This window comes from Oncorhynchus keta, chromosome 7 (assembly GCF_023373465.1).
Source record: "Oncorhynchus keta strain PuntledgeMale-10-30-2019 chromosome 7, Oket_V2, whole genome shotgun sequence".
In the NCBI taxonomy this organism is placed as follows: domain Eukaryota; kingdom Metazoa; phylum Chordata; class Actinopteri; order Salmoniformes; family Salmonidae; genus Oncorhynchus; species Oncorhynchus keta.
Window position 1 is genome coordinate 19,289,015 of NC_068427.1, and position 12,097 is coordinate 19,301,111.

At 36.7% G+C, this 12,097-nt stretch overlaps 1 protein-coding gene across 1 annotated transcript in view; it reads left to right on the plus strand.

Annotated features, from left to right (window-relative positions):
* mao (monoamine oxidase) overlaps nucleotides 1-12,097 on the plus strand; it is a 62,304-nt gene that overhangs the window by 47,788 nt on the left and 2,419 nt on the right. Inside the window, exons 7-13 of the mRNA XM_052522122.1 lie at nucleotides 564-713; nucleotides 1,458-1,617; nucleotides 2,549-2,645; nucleotides 2,745-2,798; nucleotides 2,962-3,019; nucleotides 9,797-9,894; nucleotides 10,110-10,221. Of these exons, the coding sequence (XP_052378082.1) occupies nucleotides 564-713; nucleotides 1,458-1,617; nucleotides 2,549-2,645; nucleotides 2,745-2,798; nucleotides 2,962-3,019; nucleotides 9,797-9,894; nucleotides 10,110-10,221 (729 nt within the window). The remainder of the gene's footprint in view (nucleotides 1-563; nucleotides 714-1,457; nucleotides 1,618-2,548; nucleotides 2,646-2,744; nucleotides 2,799-2,961; nucleotides 3,020-9,796; nucleotides 9,895-10,109; nucleotides 10,222-12,097) is intronic.

Here is a 12,097-nt window from a genome sequence, read left to right on the forward strand (position 1 = left end):
CAAAGGTTACTCAGCGTTGTGTACTTTGTAATGTGGCCTTGACAAGACCCACTCTCACTTTACAATATACCCGCCTACCTGACTGATTTTGGTTCGCTACAGTTCAAATGAGTGTTATTGTACTGTCTTCTAAGGCCAGCCTAGATCAAAAGAGGGTCTGACAGCTCACCACAGAAACATCAGTCAACTGCCCCTAAGACACCCCTGAGTGTCTTAGGTATATTTAGGGAGGCAGAAGAAGGAACAGAACAACAATTTCATGTCTCATAGGGTGTAAATCTAGCACTGATGTCATTAGGATTAGGAGAGCGCGTATTCTGACGCTAGGATTCAGCCAATAGAAAATACTACATCTAACTTTGTCAAAAGTATTGCACTTCAGTAATAGTCCACTGTAAAATAAAGGTGCCTTTTCCTGTCTTGTGTTTTTCCCAACCCTCTGAACATTACACAAACACACCCAGGCTGGAAGCAGCACGGGGTCAGTCGCAGAGCAGGTTAGGTCTTATTACCATTGCGTGTATTTGATTCATATGACTGATGATACAGTATTTACATTTCAGGAGAGGAAGTTTGTGGGCGGTTCCAGCCAGATCAGTGAGTGTATGGCCAAGGAGCTGGGTGAGTGTGTCAAGATGGAATCTCCCGTCTACAGGATCGACCAGACAGGGGACATGGTCGAGGTTGAGACTCTCAACAAGGAAACATACAGGGTGAGTGAGAGAGCAGTCGTCTCCGATCCATCAACCTATTGATGATGTCAGCCCACACTGTAAAAAATGCAACTTGTTTTTACGGTAACTTACTGGCATCCAGTTACCTTTTAGTTATTGTTAAAAAAAAGTAACAGTATGTTACCATATCTTTCCAGAAAACATTCATATTTACAGTAACCTTTTACAGTAACTGACAGGTAACTTGTTGCTGTAAATTAGCAAAAAAAACAAGTTACGGTTTATAAAGTGCACATTCCACTGTGTTGAAACCTACTGATTTCAGGTTGTGCCTCTGCTGCCATCTAGAGCTCGGATGTTCATAATACATGACACCTCATAAGTTCCATGTTGTGACTAATGTACATCTATCTGCATTCTAGAACTCCTGGAACATTCTAGTAATCCTTCATTTATCCATACAACTCTGTACTTACAGGGCCCCTTAGTTTGTGTGTGCGTGCCTGTGTGCTGTGCATGCCTGCATGCGTGCGTATGTTTGTCTGCATTTGTGTGTGTGCGGGCGGGCGGGAGTGCATGTGTGTGTGTGTGTGTAAGCCTGAGGACATTGTTGTCAGTAAGCTGGTCTTCATCTCTCTATCCAGACCACATCCTCTTTCCCTGTTAAAACCCATTAAGCAGAAGTACCCTAGAGCTGCTTAGTCACCCAGGGAGAACTGGAGAGGTACACACTACACACCACGTAGGCCTCAACTCTTCTCTGGTGTGTTTTGTTTCTCCCAGGCGAAGTATGTGATTGTGGCGACCGCCCCTGGTCTGAACCTGAAGATGCACTTTAACCCCGAGCTGCCCCCGCTCAGAAACCAGCTGATCCACAGGGTCCCCATGGGCTCTGTCATTAAGTGTATGGTCTACTACAGAGAGAACTTCTGGAGGAAGAAAGGTAAGGAGTGAGGACGGGAGAGAGGGTCCATGGGCTCTGTCATCAAATATGTGGTATACTACAGAGCTAACTTGTGGAGGAAGAATTGTAAGGAGGGAGGGAGGGAGGGTCCGTGGTCTCTGTCATCAAATATGTGGTATACTAGAGATATAACATGGAGAAATAAATGAAGGACTGAGGGATTGATGTCCTCTCTTTCTTTCCTTTTTTATTGATCCCTTCTCTCTCCTCTCTTCCCTCCCTCCTTATTCCTGTCTATTGATCCCTTCTCTCTCCTCTCTTCCCTCCCTCCTTATTCCTGTCTATTGATCCCTTCTCTCTCCTCTCTTCCCTCCCTCCTTATTCCTGTCTATTGATCCCTTCTCTCTCCTCTCTTCCCTCCCTCCTTATTCCTGTCTATTGATCCCTTCTCTCTCCTCTCTTCCCTCCCTCCTTATTCCTGTCTATTGATCCCTTCTCTCTCCTCTCTTCCCTCCCTCCTTATTCCTGTCTATTGATCCCTTCTCTCTCTTCTCTTCCCTCCCTCCTTATTCCTGTCTATTGATCCCTTCTCTCTCCTCTCTTCCCTCCCTCCTTATTCCTGTCTATTGATCCCTTCTCTCTCCTCTCTTCCCTCCCTCCTTATTCCTGTCTATTGATCCCTTCTCTCTCCTCTCTTCCCTCCCTCCTTATTCCTGTCTATTGATCCCTTCTCTCTCCTCTCTTCCCTCCCTCCTTATTCCTGTCTATTGATCCCTTCTCTCTCCTCTCTTCCCTCCCTCCTTATTCCTGTCTATTGATCCCTTCTCTCTCCTCTCTTCCCTCCCTCCTTATTCCTGTCTATTGATCCCTTCTCTCTCCTCTCTTCCCTCCCTCCTTATTCCTGTCTATTGATCCCTTCTCTCTTCCTGTTCTCTTTCTCTCCTGAATCTCACTCCTCCCCCTCTCTCAGGGTACTGTGGCACTATGGTGATCGAGGAGGAAGAGGCCCCCATCAGCTTGACTCTGGATGACACAAAGCCTGATGGGACTGTGCCCGCCATTATGGGGTAAACACAGATATTTAGTTTCCTGCATCCCAGTATGAGTACCCATAGAGAACACGAAACTGTGGTAATAACTGTATTTCTCCGGTTCCTCTGTCACAGCTTCATCCTGGCCCGTAAGTGTAGGAAGCTATGTGAACTGACCAGAGAGGAGAGGTAAACATCTGTCTGACTGTTTAACGTGTTCAGTACCTACAGTGTGTTTTACTTCACTTCATCATGTGTATACTATGCTAGGAGGAATGTCCATGTGTACTAGCATTGAGAGTTTAACCCTATCCCTTCCTTAACCCTTAAAGATGGTTGTTGTCCCCTGTAGGAAGAAGAGGATCTGTGAGATCTACTCCAGAGTGCTGGGCTCAGAGGAAGCTCTGCATGTGAGTGGAACCATTACTACTATTATGACTACTACTACTACTACTATTACTACTACTACTACTACTATGACTACGACTACTACTATGACTACTCTATTATGACTACTACTACTATGACTACAACTACTACTACTACTACTAATACTACTTTGACTACTACTACTACTACTACTATGACTACTACTACTACTACTATGACTACTATTACTACTACTACTACTACTACTACTGTGACGACTACTACTACTATGACTACTACTACTACTACTACGACTACTATTATTACTATGACTACTATGACTACTATGACTACTATGACTACTACTACTACTACTACTACTACTATGACTACTACTACTACTACTACTACTACTACTGTGACGACTACTACTACTATGACTACTACTATGACTACTATTACTACTATGACTACTATGACTACTACTATGACTACTATTACTACTATGACTACTATGACTACTACTACTATGACTACTATCACTATGACTACTATTACTACTACTACTATGACTACTATTACTACTATGACTACTATTACTACTACTACTACTATGACTACTATTACTACTACTACTATGACTACTATTACTACTATGACTACTATTACTACTACTACTACTATGACTACTGACTACTATTACTACTACTATGACTACTATTACTACTACTACTACTACTATTACTACTACTACTACTACTATGACTACTACTACTACTACTACTATGACTACTATTACTACTATGACTACTATTACTACTATGACTACTATTACTACTACTACTACTATGACTACTATTACTACTACTACTTACTACTACTATGACTACTATGACTACTATTACTACTATGACTACTATGACTACTATTACTACTACTACTACTATGACTACTATTACTACTACTATGACTACTATTACTACTACTACTACTATGACTACTATTACTACTACTATGACTACTATTACTACTACTATGACTACTATTACTACTACTATGACTACTATTACTACTACTATGACTATTACTACTACTACTACTATGACTACTATTACTACTACTACTACTACTATGACTACTATTACTACTACTACTACTATGACTACTATTACTACTACTATTACTACTACTGACTACTATGACTACTATTACTACTACTATGACTACTATTACTACTACTATGACTACTATTACTACTACTATGACTACTACTACTATGACTACTATTACTACTACTACTACTACTACTATGACTACTATGATGACTACTATTACTACTACTACTATGACTACTATACTACTATTGACTACTATTACTACTACTATTACTACTATGACTACTATTACTACTATGACTACTATTACTACTATGACTACTATTACTACTATGACTACTATGACTACTATGACTACTATGACTACTATTACTACTACTACTGACTACTATTACTACTATTACTACTACTATGACTACTATTACTACTACTACTACTACTATGACTACTATTACTACTACTACTATGACTACTACTACTACTACTACTACTGACTACTATTACTACTATGACTACTATTACTACTACTACTACTACTACTATGACTACTATTACTACTATGACTACTATTACTACTACTACTACTACTACTACTATGACTACTATTACTACTATGACTACTATTACTACTACTATGACTACTATTACTACTACTACTACTACTATGACTACTACTATTACTACTACTATGACTACTATTACTACTACTACTACTACTATGACTACTATTACTACTACTACTATGACTACTATTACTACTACTATGACTACTATTACTACTACTGACTACTATGACTACTATTACTACTACTACTACTACTATTACTACTACTATGACTACTATTGACTACTATGACTACTATGACTACTACTACTACTACTACTATTACTACTACTATGACTACTATTACTACTATTACTACTACTATGACTACTATTACTACTACTACTACTACTACTATGACTACTATTGACTACTACTACTACTACTACTATGACTACTATTACTACTACTATGACTACTACTACTACTATGACTACTATTACTACTACTATGACTACTACTGACTACTATGACTACTATTACTACTACTACTACTATGACTACTACTACTACTACTACTACTATGACTACTATTACTACTACTACTACTATGACTACTATTACTACTACTATGACTACTATTACTACTACTACTACTACTATGACTACTACTACTACTACTATGACTACTATTACTACTACTACTACTACTACTACTACTATTACTACTATGACTACTATTACTACTACTACTACTACTATGACTACTATTACTACTATGACTACTATTACTACTACTACTACTATGACTACTATTACTACTACTACTACTACTATGACTACTATTACTACTACTATGACTACTATTACTACTACTACTACTACTATGACTACTATTACTACTACTACTACTATGACTACTATTACTACTACTATGACTACTATGACTACTATGACTACTATGACTACTACTACTATGACTACTATTACTACTACTACTACTATGACTACTATGACTACTACTATGACTACTATTACTACTATGACTACTACTACTACTACTACTACTGTGACTACTACTACTATATGACTACTATTACTACTATGACTACTATTACTACTACTATGACTACTACTACTATGACTACTATTATGACTACTACTACTACTACTGACTACTATTACTACTACTATGACTACTATGACTACTATTACTACTACTATGACTACTATTACTACTACTATTACTACTACTATGACTACTACTATGACTACTATTACTACTACTATGACTACTATTACTACTACTATGACTACTATTACTACTACTACTATGACTACTATTACTACTACTACTACTACTATGACTACTATTACTACTACTACTACTATGACTACTATTACTACTACTATGACTACTATGACTACTATGACTACTATTACTACTACTATGACTACTACTACTATGACTACTACTACTACTACTACTATGACTACTACTACTATGACTACTACTATGACTACTATTACTACTATGACTACTATTACTACTACTACTGACTACTACTACTATGACTACTATCACTATGACTACTATTACTACTACTACTATGACTACTACTACTATGACTACTACTACTACTATGACTACTATTACTACTACTACTACTACTATGACTACTATTACTACTACTATGACTACTATTACTACTATGACTACTATTACTACTACTACTACTATGACTACTATTACTACTACTACTACTACTACTATGACTACTATTACTACTATGACTACTATTACTACTACTACTACTACTATGACTACTATTACTACTACTACTACTATGACTACTATTACTACTACTATGACTACTATTACTACTATGACTACTATTACTACTACTACTACTATGACTATTACTACTACTACTACTACTATTACTATGACTACTATTACTACTACTATGACTACTACTACTATGACTACTATTACTATGACTACTACTACTACTATGACTACTATTACTACTACTACTATGACTACTATTACTACTACTACTATGACTACTACTACTATGACTACTATTACTACTACTATGACTACTACTATGACTACTATTACTACTACTATGACTACTACTACTACTATGACTACTATTACTACTACTACTATGACTACTACTACTATGACTACTATTACTACTACTACTACTATGACTACTATTACTACTACTACTACTACTATGACTACTATTACTACTATGACTACTATTACTACTATGACTACTACTACTACTACTACTATGACTACTATTACTACTACTACTACTACTACTATTACTACTACTATGACTACTATATTACTACTACTATGACTACTACTACTATGACTACTACACTATGACTACTATTACTACTACTATGACTACTATTACTACTACTACTACTACTATGACTACTATTACTACTACTACTACTATGACTACTATTACTACTACTACTACTACTACTACTATTACTACTACTACTACTGACTACTATTACTACTATACTACTACTATGACTACTATTACTACTACTATGACTACTATTACTACTATTACTACTACTATGACTACTATACTATGACTACTATGACTACTATTACTACTACTATTACTACTATGACTACTATTACTACTACTACTACTATGACTACTATTACTACTACTACTACTACTATGACTACTATTACTACTACTATGACTACTAAATGGCTACTATGACTACTATTACTACTACTACTACTATGACTACTATTACTACTACTACTATACTACTATTACTATGACTACTATTACTACTACTATGACTACTATTACTACTACTACTATGACTACTACTACTATGACTACTATTACTACTACTACTACTATGACTACTATTACTACTACTATGACTACTATTACTACTATGACTACTATTACTATGACTACTACTACTACTATGACTACTATTACTACTACTACTATTGACTACTATTACTACTACTACTACTACTATGACTACTATGACTACTATTACTACTACTACTACTATGACTACTATTACTACTACTATTACTACTACTATGACTACTATTACTACTACTGACTACTATTACTATGACTACTACTACTACTATGACTACTATTACTACTGTGGAATGTATGCTGACTAAGTACTATGACTACTACTATACTACTACTACTACTACTATGACTACTATTACTACTACTACTACTATGACTACTATTACTACTACTATGACTACTACTACTACTACTGACTACTATTACTACTACTAATACTAATAATAATAATATACTACTATTTAGCTGACTACTATTATCCAAAGCGACTACTACTATGACATGTGTGCATACTACTCTACTATGGGTGGTCCCTGACTACTATTACCCACTACCCTGGCGTTACTACTATGACTACTAACTGAGCCACAGAAGGACCACTACTATGACTACTACTACTATGACTACTATTACTACTACTACTACTATGACTACTATTACTACTACTACTACTACTATGACTACTACTACTACTATGACTACTATTACTATTACTACTACTACTATGACTACTATTACTACTACTACTGACTACTACTACTATGACTACTATTACTACTACTACTACTATGACTACTATTACTACTACTATTACTACTATGACTACTATTACTACTACTATTACTACTATGACTACTATTACTACTACTATGACTACTACTACTACTGACTACTATGACTACTATTACTACTACTATGACTACTACTACTACTACTATGACTACTATTACTACTACTGTGACTATAAAACTACTACTACTATGGCTATACTACTATTATATACTACTACTACTACTACTACTATGACTACTATGACTACTATTACTACTACTACTACTATGACTACTATGACTACTATTACTACTACTACTACTACTATTACTACTACTACTACTACTATGACTACTATTACTACTACTGACTACTATTACTACTACTACTACTACTATTACTACTACTACTACTACTATGACTACTACTACTACTGACTACTATGACTACTATTACTACTACTACTACTATGACTACTATTACTACTACTACTACTATGACTACTATTACTACTATTACTACTATGACTACTATTACTACTACTACTACTATGACTACTATTACTACTACTATGACTACTATTACTACTACTACTAATACTACTACTACTATGACTACTATTACTACTACTATGACTACTATTACTACTACTACTACTATTACTACTACTACTACTACTATGACTACTATTACTACTACTATGACTACTATTACTACTACTACTACTACTACTACTACTGACTACTATGACTACTATTACTACTACTACTACTATGACTACTATTACTACTACTATTACTACTATGACTACTATTACTACTACTACTACTACTATGACTACTATTACTACTACTATGACTACTATTACTACTACTACTACTACTACTACTGACTACTATTACTACTACTATGACTACTATTACTACTACTACTACTACTATTACTACTATTACTACTACTATGACTACTATTACTACTATGACTACTATTACTACTACTACTACTATGACTACTATTACTACTACTACTACTACTACTATGACTACTATTACTACTACTATGACTACTATTACTACTACTACTACTAGCTTCTATTCTATGAAAACATTGCACCATATTGTAGATAGAAGTAGAATTGTGAACCACTCGAAATTCATTGACAGCTGTGGATGCAAGCACTGACCATCAATTAGTTTGTTTGCAAATATTATAGTAAAACAAAGCTTATATTTTGGGTTCTGATGGGTGACTATGACTATGATGATGTCATTAGAGATCAGATCAGTCAGCACCTAAAATCAGCAGAGGTAATTACCACACACACACACTGTGACACACACACACACTAAGCTCATCAGGCAGTTCTACATTTTATTCTTAAACAATCAATGGGTATTTATCATAAATGTATAGGTCCAAGGATGGATGTAGCAACTAAGGATTGTAAGCTTTAAGTTTGAAATGAGTACTAACCCCCAACCCTCTCTGGCCCAGCCTGTGCACTATGAGGAGAAGAACTGGTGTGAGGAGGAGTATTCTGGAGGCTGCTACACTGCTTACTTCCCCCCTGGTATACTCACCCAGTACGGCAAGTAGGTAGCACACACACACACACACACACACACACACACACACACACACACACACACACACACACACACACACACACACACACACACACACACACACACACACACACACACACACACACACACACACACACACTGTGACGTTATCTAACCTTTTATTTAACCTCCCCTCCTCCCTCTCTCCTTCTGCTCCTTCTTCTCCTCCCTTCTCTTTTTAGGGTTATCAGGAAGCCAGTAGGCAGACTGTACTTTGCAGGCACAGAGACAGCTACTGAGTGGAGTGGCTACATGGAGGGGGCTGTTCAGGCAGGGGAGAGGGCCGCCAGAGAGGTGAGAGCCTTCCCAAAGCAGTAATACACTCCCCTACACTCTTAGAAAGAAGGGTTCCAGAAGGGTTCTTCAGCTGTCCCCGTAAGATAACCCTTTTGGGTTCCATGTTGAACCCTCTGTGGAAAGGGTCCTTCATGGAACACAAAAGGGTTTTACCTGGAACCAAAAGGGTTCTAACTGGAACCAATAAGTGTTCTTCAAAGGGTTATCTTATGGAGACAGCCAAAGAATCCTTTTAGGTTCTAGATAGCTCATTTTGTTCGAAAGGGGTACATATTTATTTGGACAGTGAAGCTAAAACTTTTTATTTGACTCTATACGCTAACATTTTGGATTTGAGATCAAATTTTTATATGAGGTGACAGTACAGAATGTCACCTTTTATTTCAGGGTATTTTCATACAGTACATATTTGTTTAACCGTTTCCAAATGAATGCACTTTATATCTAGTCCCCCCATTTGAAGATGTCATAGGTATTTGGACAAATGCACTTCTAGTGTTCTGCATTTAGTCAAAAGTTGAGTATTTGGTCCCATATTTCTAGCACGCAATGAGTACATCAATCTTGTGACTCTTCAAATTTTTATGGATGCATTTGCAGTTTGTTTTGGTTGTGTTTCGGATTATTTTGTGCCCAATAGAAATGAATGATAAATCATGTTTTGTGTCCTTTTTCAGTCATTTTTATTGTAAATAAGAACATAATATGTTTCTGAGCACTTCTACATGAATGTGAATGCTACCATGATTATGGATAATCATGAATGAATCGTGAATAATGATGAGTGAGAAAGTTATAGACGCACAAAATGATGCCCCCAAAACATGCTAGTATCTCACCATTAGAAATAACAGGGGAGGTTAGCAGGTAGCGGGTAGGAGCGTTGGGCCAGTAACTGAAAGGTTGCTAGATTGAATCCTGGATTGAGCACTGTTAACCCACTGTTCCCCGGGCGCTGTGGATGTTGATTAAGGCAGCCCCCCGCACCTCTCTGATTCAGAGGGGTTGGGTTAAATGTGGAAGAAACATTTCAGTTGAATGCATTCAGTTGTACAACTAACTAGGTATCCCCCATTGTCTTAATTTTTTGGGGGGGTCCTGACAAGAAAAAAACTGTCAGGGGAGGTTCTCTTCTGCACTGTTCAACCAATCAAGTAAATGTGGAGGAGAAGTGAAGACGGAGTTTGTCCAAATACTTATGACACCTTCAAATGGGGGGACTAGATATATATAAGGTGCCCTGAATTCTAAATGGCAAACCAGATACGGCAGGTAAGCTAGTGGTTAGAGCATTGGACTAGGAACCGAAAGGTAAAAATCTGTCGTTTTGCCACTGAAGGCACTGTTCCTAGGCCGTCATTGAAAATAAGAATTTGTTCTTAACTGACTTGCCTAGTTAGATTTTTTTTAAATACACTGTCTTCGGAAAAGTATTCAGACCCCTTGACATTTTGTTACGTCACAGGCTTTTTCTAACATGTATTAAATTGTTTGTTTTCCTCATCAATCTACACACAATACCCCATAATGACAAAGCTTTAAAAGAAAATGTTTGCGTTTTTTTGTGCTAATTTATAAAAAAACTTTTAAAAACTGAAATACCACATTTACATAAGTATTCAGACCCTTTACTCAGTACTTTGTTGAAGCACCTTTGGCAGGAATTACAGCCTCGAGTCTTCTTGGGTATGACGCTACAAGCTTGGCACACCTTTATTTGGGGAGTTTCTCCCATTCTTCTCTACAGATCTTTGCTCCATTCATTTTTCCCTCGATCCTGACTAGACCCAGTCCCTGCCGCTGAAAAACATCCCCACAGCATGATGCTGCCACCACCATGCTTCACCATAGGGATGGTACTAGGTTTCGTCCA